At 42.6% G+C, this 17,746-nt stretch overlaps 1 protein-coding gene across 6 annotated transcripts in view; it reads left to right on the forward strand.

Moving 5' to 3' along the window:
• Positions 1 to 17,746, forward strand: part of LOC146520388 (trinucleotide repeat-containing gene 6A protein-like) — a 59,500-nt gene that overhangs the window by 29,454 nt on the left and 12,300 nt on the right. For 4 of the 6 annotated variants that reach the window (XM_085158133.1, XM_085158132.1, XM_085158131.1 and 1 more), the window contains exons 3-12: positions 1,201 to 1,296; positions 9,261 to 9,566; positions 10,237 to 10,284; positions 11,405 to 13,342; positions 13,442 to 13,640; positions 13,747 to 14,219; positions 14,330 to 14,461; positions 14,665 to 14,688; positions 15,396 to 15,539; positions 17,476 to 17,661. In XM_085158133.1, coding sequence (XP_085014259.1) covers positions 10,239 to 10,284; positions 11,405 to 13,342; positions 13,442 to 13,640; positions 13,747 to 14,219; positions 14,330 to 14,461; positions 14,665 to 14,688; positions 15,396 to 15,539; positions 17,476 to 17,661 — 3,142 coding nt within the window. In that variant the 5' untranslated portion in view covers positions 1,201 to 1,296; positions 9,261 to 9,566; positions 10,237 to 10,238. The remainder of the gene's footprint in view (positions 1 to 1,200; positions 1,297 to 9,260; positions 9,567 to 10,236; positions 10,285 to 11,404; positions 13,343 to 13,441; positions 13,641 to 13,746; positions 14,220 to 14,329; positions 14,462 to 14,664; positions 14,689 to 15,395; positions 15,540 to 17,475; positions 17,662 to 17,746) is intronic. The other 2 variants (XM_085158134.1, XM_085158136.1) reach the window with 1 other exon arrangement.

Consider the following 17,746-nt stretch of genomic DNA (forward strand, 5'->3'; position numbering starts at 1 on the left):
ATTTCATTTAAATGTGCTAAAAAGAAAAGTTCAGGAGAAGTCTCACATTTAGGATTTGAAGTTCTGTCATGTACAAGATGAATACATGCCGTTCAGACTAGTGTAATTCCACACCAGCCTCTAAAACACTCAACACTGTGTGCATGTCATGAAGATGTTATACAGATCAGATTCTGCTCCCAGCAGTAGCAGTGTTTGCCACAGAATCGGTCTCAGTAGTAGCGCGGCTAGGTGCATGTGCGCCCACGCTTTCATACATTAAATAACACCATATAGCCTATACGTGGCAAGAGTAAATAAAGGAGAATGAACCAGTCACATCTCCAATGAGTGTGTCATTGTATGGAAAAGCTCCAGCGCCAACGTGTTGGACCGCATCTGGGGAAGGTAGACGGTTTGGTTTGCAGTCTCAGAAAGCTACAGCAGAGCAGTACCAGTTTCTGCTGCAGCTTCTGGTTAGAGCGGCCCAGGCTTGCAGTAGGACGCTACAGTCAGCAACTGCAGTGTAAGACCGTGGCATTGGAATACGTCCAACCATGGGACACAAGACTGGAAGGTGGTGGTGGCTGGTTAGCAGTCACTGAACTATCATATATATATATATACAAAAAATTACATTACAAAATATACCTTAATGGGCTTGGCATCACTGTAAATGTGACATACTTTAACTGAAAATCTACAATTTAAAATTTTCTTTTAGTAAACATGGTGATTTAATGCTTTTTAAATTATTTTACAGATTTCACTTTTTTAAAAATTTGCGATTAAATCGGAAACGAGGTGCCAAACTATATTGTATATCAATGCATCGGTCTTGTTTGTGTGTGCCCGTCTGTGTAAAGCGGAGGTAAGTGCTGTGCGCTAATCTCATTATTGGATTAGACTGAAGCCTGTAGCTTTCTCCTGCGGCCTAAATGGCACACCCACCAGGGCCAGTGCTGCTTAACTTAACACTCGCTGAGCAGGAAACCAGGCTGACTACAAAACTACAACACAAACTATACTAATTAAAAGATGTCCCAACATCAGGGTTTCTATTTTTAGATGATCCTTTTGAAGTGATATAAAACTAAGGATGACAGTTTTGTTATTTGTACATTTGGGAACCTGGGATTATAGATTTTTGTGTAATAAAATAACCCTTTTTTGTGTTAAATAAATCATTGACAGAGAAACAATGTCTTTTGTTGTCGACAGGGAACACACCCACAGAGGGAAGAACAGTGGATGGAAGAGAGAGAGAGACGGAGAGTGTGAAAAGGAAGGAGGATAAGGTACAGGACTGGACAAAAGGTGAGGCATGGTGTCAGGAATTCTTTCCTTTTTTTAAAAAATTGATTTCAAAATAAAAATAACCAAAACCAGCTGATAATTTATTTACCGTCTGCTTAATCATTCATTTGTATAAAGGATATCTGTAAAATTACGAGACATTTCCACTGAAAGTATTGCAGTTTCCCACTGCCAGGCCAATTTGTATTGATTTGATATTGCAGAAGTATGTTCTCTGTTAGGAGCCCATGTGTGATTTATCAGTGCCTGCTTCTTCTGAAAGCTCGCATAGAGACATTTATCTGTATTGAGCAATGTACCATTAAAAAGAAGCAAGCTCTCTGTGCTCAATAGGCAAATTTTTCCTAAGCACCCAATGCAATTATGCGTAGTATGATTGATATTGCATATCAACAGAATTCTACTTCAGATAGTAGAAAAGGTTCACCATAAACTTAATAGTTTCACAACCCCGAGTGCTGCAGTTCTGTGTGGTTGTCTCCTGTCAGGAGATAATAGAAATAAGCAAATATCAGCTCAGACAAGATCTAACCCACTTGCTGTTCATTTCTAAAATTGTTTCAAAGTTAATAATTAAATTTTAGCCTTATTTCCCCCACATTTCCCTGCCTGCTCTGGGTTCTAAAGGTTTTTCTGTCCTTGCTGTGTAGTGCTTTACTCCAGTGACAGTGCTGGTGTACTTTGACTTGTGACGTCGGTGTGTTTTCCATTTGAATTGCTTTTAGTTTCCACTGACTCCTGTTAGTACGGGTCTACTACTGTTACAAGTAAAACTACTGTCATGGCTACTGTAGGCAGGAAGTTTGATAGTGTCAGTCTGTGACCTTGACTATCACTTTATCAGTGCGTCTCTCTCTATTAGTTTTCACTCCCCTCTGCCATCCTGGATATGTAGTTCCCTCTGTTTCTTTGTATAGTAGATGCAGTACAAAAAGTATTTAGTTCAGAATTTAAGCTCTGTAATGGCATGCTCTGTAAAGGTGCCGCCACTTGTTGTTCCTAAATAAAGGCCATGCGTTGATGACACAGAGAGGGGGGACTCACTTTGAGCACATTGCCTTGCTGTAACTGGAGTCTGTAGGATGACTGGCCCTGACTTGCCAGGTTAATCACCAAATATCAGGGGTGTAACATCGCTGAAATGACAATATAAATGACAAGGTCTTGTGTTATAGTTTTGTGTATGTGTGTTGTGAAGCTAAATATAGGTTGTACTATTTTGTAATGGTTGGGGAAAAATAGCTTGGGTAGTGCCTTTATGTAATGTTATGCTAATTAGCCATGTGCTCATGTTGCTTGGGCTAATTGTGTGTAACCCTGTGTTTAGTGGTTTGACTGCGTACCTTAAGCACTTTCCAGTTCTCATGACAGGCTTTTTACTGCATAGATAGATAGATTTTTTTTTTTTTTTTAAATTGTGCCACCCACAACAGTGGTTTTTGGTTTCCCCCCCCAAAAAAATCACCAGTACTGTGACTAAATGTTTTTAACCAGATTTACTGAGGCTTAAATACATTTTGGTTTATAATGCAGCCAAAAATAACAGGAAAAATATATAGGCTAACAGAGTTTTTTAAATTAACTAAATATGAACTAGTCGTGTTTGCATGTCTGGTGGCTCCCAAAGGCCCATTTTAACTCTGGAAAAACCCTGTGTAATAATCGACATGAAAATGTAACCAGATGCTAGTGCAGTATTGTAATTGGTATGATTAAGCCCATGATTGCTCTTTGGTATATTGCAATGGCTGCTGTTGCACCAGATGGACAAAGATCCTACAGTTTCAGAACACTGCAGGAGTTTAGTTTTGAGACACGACTTGGCACAAGATGATAAAGCAAATCATGCCGAGCTTCCAGAAGACTGAAGAAAGTCTCCTCACTGCCGAGGTTCAAACATGAGCTTGAAAGGGAAAATCAAACACTGTTGACTAATTTTATGCTGTTTGTAGTGTAGATAAACCCTGGGTGTGGGTGGATATGTTAGAGTAAAATCAATTGGATGACTAAATTATGGACAGAATGACTGAGTCATATGCAAAACCTGAAGCTGTTTTAGTTTGCTGTTGGTCTGACCTTGATGAGAGTGGGTGCCCCTCCAAACTCCTCCCAAAGTTGAAGTACTAGTGGATTGTGACGACTGTCCTTATCTGCTTCTGCACACACTCCTGCTGCACATGGCAATCTCACACACTACATGTTGTTTTGAAAAAAATATGGACGAACACGACTCAGTCACATCTGCACTTATTTGCTCAGTCCCTCTCATGCTCACCTCACCTCACGTCTGTCATGCTTACCTTACGCCAAATGGGGGAATTGAAGCAGGAAAGATGCAGATTGCTCGCTTGCATTTGCTGGGTCTCTAGGCTATTTATTAACAAGGGCTGTTGGGAGTTGAGAGACAAGGGCATGTGCTCCCAGCACTGGCGTCATCTTGCTCGGACAAGCCCAGAGGGACTGGGAGTGTTTTGAAGAATGTTGCCACGACAACAGGGTCTTCCCTAACAGAAGAGTTTTGAGCTCCAAGAAATTTGGGAGGATTTCACCTGAAAATAATCCCTGAACACAGATTTCAAATGGAAAATAATTTTCCAGTCTGTAATAATGCACCGTGTAGTATTTATGTTACATCTGCTGTTAAACAAGAAGATGAATGAAATTATCGTTCTGTAATTAAATCTCAGCTCATTGTATCTGATAATGCAGAGCATGCCTGGGACACTGAACACCACTCAAAGCTCAGGAGTAATGATCTCTATCGACCCTTTTCAGCAATACTAATTCTAAAGAGTGAAAGAGACTTGTGCTCATATCATAACCTCTCGTGACCCGAGCACTTGTTTGGTTTGCATTTTCATCTCTACTGCATATTTGTGATTGGACCGCAAATATATAAACTACTATATCTTTAAGTAGGTAGTCTTTGCTTTGGTATGTAGTTGTTGGACACTTAAAAGTATGTCCTCGTATGGTGGGACAATCCCTTTATTTTAGAAGAAAACAAGAAGGTCAGCATTGCTTAATAATGTATAGGATGCAGAAAATCCAGAATGTCATGTCCCCACATGAGGATGCACGGTCTCAAAAACAAAATCCAAAACAAAATATCAGCTGGAGAGAGATTCATGCCCATCAGCGAGGTCACAGATGATGTCACAGCTCAGATAGCTGCTAGTCTGTCATGTTTGATAAAAGCAAATATCAAATGAGCTAATGATATATGATATACACTGGCAGAATTGCTTAAGTATTGAATTGAAGTGTGCTAAAGCCTTTAGTGCATCTCAAGTTATTAACACTAGACAAAGCTATATAGTTGAATCCATCCTGCAATGTATATCTACCTGTGTGTATCTCTCCCGCCACCCTCTTAGTGCAACTATTAATATCTTAACTTTTATTTCTGAGGGCCTGTTGTGCTTTACTGGGATGCAGATGATGTCTAAAAAATGTGTCCGCTTTTGGCAGCAAAGCACCATGCTTCAAATAGATTTGCAGTTGCATAGCAACAGCAGGACACATGAAGAGGGCCTTTAGTTAAAAGAAATGTTGAGCTGACAGTCGCTCAAGAGTCGAATTAAACACAGAGCAGTCATCTAAAAAACTATGCGTTCAGGCTAATGAACGTCTCTAACATGTCAGAAAAATGCAGAACTTTGGCGATGACTTAACATTTAGGTCTTCCAGAATTTCACAACCAGTTAAATGTTTTACATGTTACAGGAAAACATTTTATTAGTTTTAGATTTATACTATCCCATCTGCAGTTTAACGATTTGGGATTAAACAAAAGACTTTCGAATAGCATCAGATTCATTACAATGTGTTGCTTTTTAAAAAGAAATTAAGAACAAAAGGAGGCTTTTAAATATTCAGATGTCCCTTGGCTTTAATCCCTTTCTCCTTCATGTTTTAAATGTATTTGCATTAATTGGTAGATTTTGCTGATCTTCTCCATTCAAGGCCTCATTGTCTCTTTCACATTGTTTAATTTGACTCTGTCTGTGAAGCAGCAAACGTGTTCACTGTGCTCTATTCATGTGCCACTGAATTGAGGAAGTTACTTATACATGTTAGAAGCTGCAGCTGCATTCCTGGCCCATCAGCCTCAGTGACAGGTTTCTGCCTCTCAAATTTCACTTCTCCTGCCTTTTGTTTTCTCCTCCTTACCGTTGAGGGAAAAAAAGGTTTTCATTGTGTTATTCAGTTCTTTCTAATCCTGTATCTTGTCCCTAAACTCTCCTCCGCTCTTAACTTTCTGTCTGTAAGGTGATAGCAGCACTTAAGTTGATGCCAACTCCAGGGGCCCCTACAAAAGCCTTACTCAGATGGAAGCAAATAGGAACAAACTGTACTTGATGTTCTGAGCAGCAGCAGTAACAAAGCTTATACACCTTGGTGATGCTGACGTTTTGTTTTTTCCAGTAAAAATAAAACTGGGTACAGTGGGAAAAGGCCATTTTAATAAGTGAAAACTGCAAGTTTAGAAAATTACTTGGCATTAAAGGGTTTGGATTTAGAGGCGTGCATATATTATATTATTCTACAGATCTTTTAGATGTAAAGTCAGAAAGTATTACACAATAGTAAAGGTGCCTCACCAGTTTCTCCCAGTCTTTATTTGTAACTGGAACCAACTAAGTTTAAACCCACTGTCATGATGGTGTTTTTTTATTTTTATTAACATAACAGACTCAAATGTTGGAATGGTACCAAGATGCCTACTAATGTTACATCTGTTAAATTTGACAGTATAAACATCGGCTGTAGCTACCATGACCTCACCCATTAACTTCTAAAGTTGTGTTTTGCAGCCTGGAGATAAGTTTCTACTGTTGCTATCCTTGTCTTTTAAAAATGGATATGACGAAGAGGAGGGAGGGGTGGGGGGTCTGACTGTGAATCTGCACACTGACCTGCTAATTTAGTAAACATACACCAGGTAATCCTCCTTCCTGTAAAAATGCTATAGAACAGTTTTTATATAGGTAGAGTTATGCCTGAATTATGCTTTAGCAGGAAATCGACGCTGTGATATATGATGTATCTGGACACCCCTCTCAACCTTAAGCTGTAAATTTCCACACCAATCGGTCATTGCGAACTGCGCTGACCTGAAGTACAGTTGCATTTCTCGGGAAGTGCTTCTGATTTTACGTGGAAGGTTACAGCGCAGGGTTAAGATGGGCTTCCAGTTAAATTCCGGATTATGAAGTAGATTTTCCGCTGAAGGATAATTCAGGCATTAGAAACCTTGTTTCTTCTATAAACTTCTATAGCGCTGGGAGTTATTTTGCAATCTCTGGCATTGCCCCCTGGTGACCATAAAAAAGAATGAAAGGTTGAGCCGCTTTTCACGCGTGGAAGCTTCAGGCATCTTTTATACATTCATCTGGTTACATTATGTTATCTTGAGAATTTATACAACATTAGTCATTGCAACTATTCGCCTCAACAATGTAGCTGATTTCAAAACAGTGTGAGCTGTCTCAAAGAAAATGGTGACGTGCATTTCAGAAAAACACAAAGTGCTTTCATACCTTACACAGATAAGTAGGTAGGCTTTGTCAGAGTATATCTAAGCGTGTGTGGACACCAAAAGCCAGGCACATGTTGGTACACATGAACAACACTGTGGATAATCTGATGAAAAGTTGTGTAATTTATATATAAATATATTTATAAATGGATATATAGATAAAATATTGTTCTAGTAGCTCAGTTAGTGATGTTCAATGTCATTAATTTGGATTTCACTGCCTTATAAGGATATAAGCGGTTTTCCCTGCATACCTGCTTTGAAGCAGATGCTTCGGAGTTGACAGAAGTCTTTCCATGTAGGAAGGTTGAGCCAAGACTCAGGGAAGTAAACAGCTCAGTTTGCTGGAAGGATCTTGCCCTTTGAGTGCCATGGCTGCCGGAGGGAGCAGGTCTATTCCACAGTAAAGGCTCTGTATTTCTGCTCTGACTTGTTTTGTTTAACTTTGTTCTCTCTTTTGGATAGCGCTCTCTCTTTAAAATATTTTTGTGTCACTTTCCTGGGAAAGGAGAAAGGAAAGAGTTTTGGTAATCATGATATCATTGTTGTATGTGTTTTTGATTGGTTCCAGAGGGTGCTTAAGCAGCTTCTGGCAGGGTGTATGTCTAGATGCTGGCTGTGTGCCCAGTTTAAACTAGTGAGCTGAGAGTTAATAAAGGTGGGATTAAGCCTCTAAGTGTTTCTGGTCAGCGTGTTGTCTCAGAACACTGGTTGCTGGTCTGGTTGAATCTTTTTCCTGGTGTGAATTGCTGTAGGATGCATCTTATTTGAGGTTATTCTCGCCACAAAAAGCACCCCAGCTGCCAGTGAATACTTAAATTGTAAAAACGTATTTCCATTGCTTCATTTTTGCCAGCGCATTTGCTCGTGTGCACACATGGGTTTGTTTGTTCTTTTATCATGTTGGCTTGTGAACAGACTGGTTGCTATTTGAACTGGAGATTTATAAATAGACCTGTATACTGCTTGCAGCAGGCAGAAAGCTAACGCACTCTATCCTGCACCAAGAAAAATGTCAGGAGACACGCACACACTTTACTTATTCCTGTCAAATGCACTGGGCCTTTTTCAATGAAGGTTGCCTATGTCCCACTCCCCTTTGTTGATTTCTGGCTTTATTTGTATCCCCATATCTCAACGTCTAGTATTGTATTTGTCCCTTTACTCGTCCTTTTGCTTTGCTCGAGGTAAGAGGTTTTCCTTGCCTTGGTGTCCTAGTGCAGAGCTGCTTTAAGCTTGTTGTATAACCCTAATCTAGTCTTCCCTGTAGATGTTCACCCTACCCCGCCCTTCACCAAGAGAGGGTGCGCGTGTGTGTTTGTCTGCTTGTTGGTAGTGGATTTCTGACTAACCTGGCTGACTCCACCTGCTCCATAGTCTCTCGACAGGAGAAAGGAAAAGGATAATGCCATCTTCATATGTTAGTGACACAGAACCCAAACAAAGTAGTCTTCGTTCAATCCCTTAAATAAATACAGTGGCTCAAGGGAAAGTGGTAGCCACCATGTTTCCTCTACACCTGTGCTTGACCAGAACGATACCTCTTGAGGCTTTGACTGTAGGAGCAGTGGATTTCTGGTAGTTATCATGTGCCTTAAGCACGTTGTGGTTTAGTGGTTGGTAGGCATGGGAATCGAGAACAGGCTCTTGTAGGAAACCGGTTTCCAGAAAATAGCGATGCAGTCTAGAGATACAGACACTTATTTTTATTGCACAACAGGACAAGATAAATAATGGAGTGGAAAACTGCATCCCGGACAGAAACGACCGCATTATGCTGCTAACACAAGTTTAGTTCTTTGTAAGCATCTGCCAAGCATGCTAACACTAAGCTAGCCAAAAACCCAGAGAAAGGTCTTAGAGATGTGTCTTCATTAAGGATTTTTGTCGGTGTATGTGGGGGATTGGAGCCTCAGGTTTATATTGTTAAATGGTAAATATGAGATGGTCTGTTTCTGTTATTTTACAGAGTAACGTGAAAGTAATGTAACAAGTAGTGTAACTAATTGCTTTTGCCTGGGAGTAAATAAATAAACTTTTTACTTTAAAGAAAAGTGTTCTGTGTAATATGTGTAAAAATTACTTTTTTGAGTAATGACTCCATCACTGATCACAACAAAGAGTAGCTCAACAAACATGTACAAACATTTGACCCACAACATGCAATTAACGTGCATGAATTTCTTTATTGCTGCTTTGCGATGGTGGTTACTCTCAAAAAGGAGCCAATGAGAATCCAATGGCAATCAAAAATAGATATCGATATAAAATCTGAATGACTAATTTATCATATCAATATATTGATAATCGGTTCCCATCCCTACCAGTTGCTGACTCTTTTTGAAATGATTTAAAATGGATATATCCTGTAGCATTCACATATTTTTTTTCTCTCTCCTCTTCTCTCTTTCTGTTCCTGCAGTGCCAGAGCATACCAAGTCAAGACAGAGTCCTTATTCTACTCAACCTCCCCCCTTTTCCCCTCCCCACACATTGCATACACGCACACACGTACAGTCCTCAGCGATGCCAAGGGGGGCTGATCAGCCTGCTGCCCGCTCTGACAAGCCCTGCCTCTTCACCTCAGACCCTTGAGGCTGTGCTCTCTGAGCTCTGACGTTTGACCTCCCCTGTTTCGACCTGGGATCCAGAGGTCACCTGTTCTCCAGTCAGCCCGGGGACGCCCTCCTGCCCAGCCAGGTGTCACAGCCACCAGCGGCACTTATAGGTAACCTGTGAAGAGAAGGAAAAGGGAGCAGATGTGACTTGCTTAACACACAAGATAATAAAGCAAGAAAACGATTATGCTGTTATATTTAAATGGCACTGAACATTAATGTGTAGGTATGTTCTCGCTCATAGCTCCTGATGTCTTAGCTCTTGTTCTGCCAAAGTGAGGATTTGTGAAATTTGTATGAGGCTATAATTGATTCACAGTGGCAGCTGTCCTCATCTGCATCCCAAATGATGGTTCATTTCTAAAAAATGGTTATAATCCAACAAAAATGTATGTTATAAGATTATTTGTTGCTACTTAGATGTCGGCAGTCATTCTGTTACCAGCGCTAAAAGGAAAACATCCTGAGTATTATTTAAAAAAAAATAAAAAATAATTGCTTATCTTTGTTAAGATGCTGAATGGGGAGTTTTAATTGGTTTTTAATTCATTTGAGCTGGATAACCACCTTTACCTGCTAACTTAGATTCAGAAAACAGCATCTCACCACTAAACCCTCTGCACTCGTCTTTAAGCTCTTACTTTCACGCTCTTGTTTTCTTTTCTCTTTGCTTGCCTCTTCTCTTTTTTTTCCTTTTTTTGCCATGACTGTTTCTAACATTTTCTCTGCTCTGTTTTCTGCCCCTCAGCCTTTTTGACAGTCTTTCCTCTCTGTTTCCAGGCATGGCTCCCATTCGGGATTCCGTCAGCCACTCCCCTAATCAAACAGGTGACTACACATGGTCTTCTTTGATACTCTCAGTGTTCTGCAATTCAGTCCTCCTTCAAGTACCTTCTTTAGTCTCTGAGCAGTCATCAGATGAGTTAGACTCGGTCTGACTTGACCTTGGCTGATAATTTTATTTCTAACATACGAGAGACAGAGAGGGAGATGAATGAGAGAGAAAGTGGGTGTCAAAGGGTGGAAAAGAAGACTTGGCAAGCAAATGCGATAAGCAGCGAGAGCTGGCAACCATTTTATGTGTGAGAGACTTTTAAGTTGGGACCAAGTGGTTAAAGAGACTCGCACATTACCAGGTTAGGTTCAGGCATCTGGTGAAGAAACATGGCTAGAAAAGGGCAGCTGCTGTTTTAAATGAAGAATGTTGTAAGCTCTGATTCAGATTGTAAAACGGTGCCTCGTTGAGCCGATGCCGTGGGCCTCGTGTGCCATCGCAAAAAAAAAGTGAGCAAAATCTGTGGTAGCCTGGTTGTGGCTGTCTAAATAAAATTTTCCTTTGATACTTCTTTGCACAGTAAAGTTACTTTCTGTTGCTTTTCCACTCACATCTGAGACTCAATGGGTGTTTGTACAGAAATCTGTATAGCATTTTTCTATGCAGTCTAATTATAGAAACATGCCAGGTCTAATTTTATTTTTTTATTATATTTTGGGTGAGAAAAGGGTTTAAAAGTCTGAATAATTGAAGTTGCCACCACTTCATTTCCTTTGCCAACTGCTCCCCTCTTTCTTCCTCCATATTTCCTTTTTTCACACTCTGTTGCCATCTCCCCTATTCCCTCCATCACTTCTCTCCTGCTGATGCTCATCCTCCACCTCACTGAATCCAAGTTTTATTGCTTTGGCACGCTTTTGGCTCCTGCTGTGGTTACAAAATGGTGGCAGCTGTGTCCAAGCTCAGCCCTGGCAGTGAGCACATCCAGAACAGTAGGGCAGCTGAAGCTTGGAGGGAAATTAAAATAAATAAATAATAAAAAAAAATATAGGCAACTTTGAGGGATTTAATTATCATCAGTTTTTTAAATTTGGTAAATGTTACTAATGTTGTGATTTTAACTTTATTTTTTCTGTGGTCAAACAATATCTTCTGTTTCCAATCGCTCACCAGGTCTGGATCATCCTGGCTTGGATTCGCAGTATGAGCCTCCCCCCTGGTCGTCTGGCTCTCCCTGCAGCAGTGACGGCAACAGCAACTGGGGCAAAGCCCTAGTAGACGGAAGCACCGACACCCCCAATAACCCTTCTTCAACCAGCTCTTCCGTCTGGCCTCCCTCATCTTTTTCTTGCTCATCCTCTTCTTCCTCTTCTGGCTGTGGATCAGGATCAGACCCCGAGTCAGCATCAGAATGCATGGACGCAGACTCTAGTTCCTCAATCGGCTCAGAGAGGAATCTTGCTGCTACAACGGTGATGATGATGTCAGCAAATGCTTCTTCGTCATCTGCAACTTCTTCCCCCACCTCTTCTTTGGGGAATGCTGCCATGATGGTCAACGTTTCAATGAACGGAGATGGCAATGGCAACAGTCATCAGGTGGTTGGCGCAGGTATGGAAACCATCAGCAGTGCAAATAATGGAAATAACATGTCTGAGCCCTCACAGTACTCCATGGCTGGGTCCAACAGTATTGGCAGCAATAACATGAGCAACCACAACAACAAGCTTGTCAATAACGGCAGTGTATGGGGCACCCCTTCAGGCAGCAATGTGATCCCCACTGGCGGAAGCACCCCCTGCATCAATGGAGGGTTAAACCCAAACACTTTAAACCCAAATGCCAACCATGGTGCCTGGCCACAAAATTCAATCCCAAATCCAGCATCCCAGGGCCAACGGCCTCTACAGGCTCAGGGGATAGGTTCCAAACTAGGTATGGTTCCCCAGCAGGCCCCCTTGCTGGGCTGGGGCGGCATGGCAGCTCCAGACAACAGCAGTATGATGCAAGACACCGAGGTGAATAATGGTACATTAAGCAGCAACAGTGGAAATGGTGGCCTAAAGCCTACCAACCTTAACACTGAATCCAATGGACCAAATAACACTATCACAATGAATACTACTACTACTACTACTAATGCCACAATGACCTCTAGTCCACCAAACTCTACCGCCTCACCCCAACTCAGCGGGGATTGTTCTTGGGGTTCCATTGGAGGAGGGACCGGGGGTCCGCTGGCCAATGGAAACCCCTCGTCAGCACCCCAGCACCCCCAAGGAGAATTGGGGGGCAGTGGGGCATTCGGTACGCCTTGGGGCGCAGCTACCTACCCTGTAGACAAGGGCCCCCCAAATGCAGACACTGTGAACCCCCAAATCCCCTCTACTGCTGCTTATAAGAGTAATAATAACCACAATAACACTGGGGCCCCACGCTGGGACCAGGGGCCCACCAACACCCCAAACCAGCCCCAGAGCAACTTGTCCTGTGGCACTGGCTCAAATCAAATCCTTGGCTCTACAGGCCAAACAGCAGGAAATGGAAACCAAACGACGATGGGTCCCCCAGCAGCAATACCTCGCCCCTGGGGGAGCAGTGTGTCCTTGTCCTCATCGTCGTCTTCCGCAACGCCTAGTAACAACCCGTCAGATGCTGGAAGTCACAAAGGAAGCTCTTCTAACAATGGCTGGAAAAGCCTGGAGGATGACGCCATGGGAATGGGAGGAGCAGTGGGAGGCAGTGGAAGCCATGGCTTGGGGAGTGTCACAGGAGGCTGGGGTCGCTCTGGGGGAAGCGAGGGAAGTGGTGAGAGCTCCGGAGGCCGTTCTAGCTCAGACAGAGAGAGCATCCAGACAAAGGGGGGAAGGAGCAGAAAAAGTCCCAATCCTGCATCAGTACTATCACTTCTGGTCCGGGCTGAAGTGGACCCGAGGGTCCTGTCCAACACTGGATGGGGACAGACGCCCATACGGCAGAACACTGCCTGGGATGTCAATTCTCCAAATAACAATCAGAACCAGGGCACCAGGGGAGATGAGAGAAAGCTTAGTAGTGGAAGCTCCGGCTGGGGCAAAACGACACCGGCAGCTCCCTCCCAGACATCTGGAGGTAATTTGCATGAATTTAAAAATATATATATATATATTATTAAGAATAAAATTAGATAATACAAGGACAGAAAGTGATGCATCTTTCCTGTATTTGCAGGCTGGGGTGGTGGGCCAGGCAGCTCAGGCATAGATACAGGAAGTTCTGGCTGGGGAGAGCAGAAACCAACTTCTGGCTGGGACAGCAAAAGCCCACTGAACGGAGGAGCTGGGCATAGCGGCTGGGATGATGGAGCCAGCTGCAAGGGTAATAACAGCAGCAGCAACACCTGGAGCAACAACATTAACAAAGATGACAGGTAATTGATCAAATTAAATAAATATACAAGAAAGAGAGCGAGGGAGCTTCAAAGCTTGGCATATTTTTAAAGGCTTCAGGTAAACCCATGTTTTTGTTTGTTTTAGATCCAGTACCTGGAGTAATACCTCCAAACCACAGCAGGGCTGGGGTTCCAGCAGTGCAAATGTAAGTGACACCTGGGGTGCCAGTGGAGAAACCACCAGACCAAGCTCCAACAACCACTGGGGAGAGCCCCAAAAAAGCGCAGGCTCAGTAGGTTGGGATAGCGACAGTGACCGGTCTGGTTCTGGATGTTGGAGCGAGCCGAGCCGTACCAACACCAGCAGCAGTAACACCTGGGTGGGGAGCGGTGGATCAAATACTCCAGACGTGAGCACTCCAAATCCAGGCTCCACCTGGGGAGAGCCAGTCCTCAAACCCAAACCTCAGAGTACCACTCAGGGCTGGGCTGAGCCATCGAAGAACAACACTGGAGCCCAGAACTGGGGTGAGCCCAATCCTAAACCCTCTAACGAGTGGGGAAAAGGTCCTGAATCCAACATGTCCAGAGGCAGCCATGGTCAAAACAAGCCCACAGGTAGTTATCGCATCTAATGCTAACTTTGGAAGAGATTTGACACTGTTTAGAAAAGACTTTTCAGTGGAAGGACCAAAGGTTGATGACTCACTCATTTATTCGTATCACAGGCTGGCTGGGAGGCCCCATGCCCACAGTAGGTCAGAAGGAGGAAGTGTCGACTGGGTGGGAAGAACCTTCTCCAGAGTCCATCCGCCGAAAAATGGAGATTGATGATGGAACTGCAGCTTGGGGAGACCCAGGTAGACACTCACTTTACAGCAAGTTTGCCCAACCCGCTGGGTTCGAGGCTATAATTGATGACTGATTACTTTTGATTGTTAGATTTATATTTCACCTTTTAAAAGTGTTTTACTTCCCTTGTTTGTGATCAGTCTTTTCATCAAACCTCACATCTAACTGTAGTTTTTCTGTTTTTGACACTATCCTAACCTGGACCTAAAAGCGCAAGTAAAAACACAAAATCCAAGTAAGAAAGTTGTTTGTTTGTTTGTTTTTTTACTGTAATAACCACAAGCATGTTTATCTGTTTTTATGACTTGAAATTCAAATATAAACAGTAAATTTCAAAAACTTGTGTACAAATTTTGCAAATAACAAAATTCAATGCAACTATTTGCATTAAATTGCAGGCAGTGTCTCAGGCATTTGTTGTTGTGTACAACTATTTACAAAACAACCAGGTGTCAAAAAAACATGCCACACAAATTATTTGTGCCACTCCAAAAGAAACATTTCCCATCCAGTTCCAGGGTGTGTCTTATCTTCAATCTGCCTTTGGTGGCTTTTTGGCAAGCATCTGTGACATTTAGTAGTTGCCTCATTGTTTTGACGCACAACAAAATCAAACAAGTAGACTACACACCAAGCACAGAACATGCACACTAACTGTACACTCCAAACACTCAAAATGTCAGAAATCTCACATTTCAACACTCGAAATCGATATAGCTCTTTCGCTCCCACACCTTTCCCTTCTTCCTAAACAACCAAATGCCATGTGTTGCCATGGGAATTATTTGCCGCAAGTCTGGTTTAGCACAATTTAAACTGATTTATAGTTTCAAGTCTGCACTTTTGACACAAGTTGAAACGGAGACTTTAGCTTTGTTTCAACTTAAAAATAAATAAATAAATAAATTCAGCTGATAAAACTGTATTTATTTTCCCTTCTAGGCAAATACAGCGGTGGGTCTGTCAACATGTGGAACAGGACTGGTCAACCAGACCAGGAAGCTGTGGGCCCCTCCCCTCAGCACCAGTCCCACCCAACCCACATGTCAATGCAGCATGTTAACCAGGACAAAAGCTCCGGTTCTGGTAGGTTGGATAATGTTTGCACACCGTATGAATACTCACGCACGGTTGTGGCTTTTATATTCCTGACTGTGAAAACAGGAAAGGACTGTGCATAGAAGAATGCATGCACATGCCCAGACAACATTAAAACAGGTGGAAACATCGGTACACCACAGACTCGCACTTTTTCATTGTGTCGTCTATTCACACAAAAATGTGGTTTGCCAGGTTACAGCATGTATTATTAATCACATATTCCACTTTATTTTAGCCAGAGTGGAAACTTCTCATCAAAATGTTGTGCAGATTCTTGCACAGATTGTCTACGTTAAAGCATGCTGAAGAGTTTTTAAAAAAATATATTAATGTGATTTAACACCTACGTCAGGAGCCTGGGGCAGTATTTAAAATGGTAGAAGTGCAAACCTCGTCATGGAGTCTGTAAGAGAGGAACAAGGCTAACCCAGACTCTGATTAAGATGGATAGAAATGAAGTCCTAAAAGGGTTGAGAAAGTGCAAGCAAAGCCAGTGTGAATACACGCACTCACAAATGTATACAAAGGCATACACCAATTTACACAGAAGCATGGCTGGAGACCAAACACGTACAGTCATTCCCTCCCATTTTCCCTACAGTGTTGTCTGTGTTGAAGGCTTTTTGAAAAGCCAGTTGAGTCATCTCTTTGGAATGCTAAGAGCATCGATTTTTCTCTTCTCTCATTCGCCTTTTTTTTCCCATTCCCTCCCCCCTCTTCTTTTTCACCCGCCAATTGTGCTTGCTGTAGAAACACAGGCTTTTGATAGGTTTCAGGAAAAGAGAGTTAGAGAGACCGTGAGTAGCACAGGAGATGGTCTGCTGACTTGGAAATAGGACAGGTTCCAATGTGAGATGGGAAAACTAAAACGAGTAGGAGAGCTATTCTGTGGAAGGGGCCGGAGGAGGAGAAAAGGAGGGGGCTGTTAGGGTTATTCAAGGTTTCTGGTTTAGTGAGCTAACTGGCGGCGCTAAGTGGATGTCTGGGAAGGGTGGGACCCTCTCCCTAGCTACTGCATTGAGAAAATTAATTTATGGGTCTTGATTCATCTTAATTTCAGTTATTACCTAGTGAAGTAAAAAGTCTGGGTCACTTAAAGGATATGATCAATAAATGTAGCTAAATTAGACTTTCATGGTGTTGCAAAATGTACATGTAATCAAACAAAAACAGATGCTCAGACTTATTCATACACACTTGCAAACACACACTGTGGTTAAAATTTTCTCTGGGTCCTTGAGTCAGCTGATGCACTCAAGTGGACAGGATGGAGTGATAGATTGGGGGTTATTGATTGGCAGTTTGTGTGTATTTGTGTGATGTGCTCGTTTGTGGCTATATGTATCTACCTGTTTGTGTCAGTCTGTCCTCTTGTGTGTATACGCGCATATGTGGTGAACAAGCCAAGTCAATTGCAGGATATCAGTGCCAGAGGCCACCCCATGATCTGTCCTATTTTTACAGGGAGGTATCCCTGGCATCTCCCCAAACGTCTCCTGTGCAGGGAGAAAGTAACGGGCCTGGGTGGTTGGCTGTAACAAGAGCCTTTTGAACTCATACGTTACTTTCTTGAGCATGCATTCTGTTACATTTCAAAGGGTATAATGTCCTGCAATGACACATGCACATCCACAAGCGTGAAGAAAAACACTGCTTACATAAGTGAGTGGATATAGGGTTCCCCAGGGAGTGTTGCTCTGGTCTCCAGTTTCAGCTAAGTGGGGGGAAATCTACATGAATTGCAGCATTATTGTACATTTGGAAAACAGGTTGGGTCTTGCCACCTTTAATGTGATGCAGCCCACTTTCCCACTGGCCTAACATTGGAATTGTACAAATGTTAAATAGTGTTTAAGTACATCAAGTAGATTAAACCACAGAAACTGTACCCTCATAGTGATCATCTCCTTTGTTCCTTCAGGTTGGGGTGAGCCATACCCCCAACAGAAGGAGTCCTCATCATGGGGGGAGCCTAGTGCTGCTCCGCCTGTGACTGTGGACAACGGGACGTCTGCCTGGGGAAAGCCCAATGACAAGAACTACAGTTGGGGTGACGGCAGGGATAGCAGGGAGTCTGGGTCAGGATGGGGCAGTCAGCATAAGTCTGGTATGTGCACAAAGCAAACCCTACAAACATCTGATTGCAACATCTGTAAATAATAAGCAGTCTGGTGTGACTAAAGTGTGCCAGA

This window comes from Neolamprologus multifasciatus, chromosome 4 (genome assembly GCF_963576455.1).
Source record: "Neolamprologus multifasciatus chromosome 4, fNeoMul1.2, whole genome shotgun sequence".
Taxonomy (NCBI): domain Eukaryota; kingdom Metazoa; phylum Chordata; class Actinopteri; order Cichliformes; family Cichlidae; genus Neolamprologus; species Neolamprologus multifasciatus.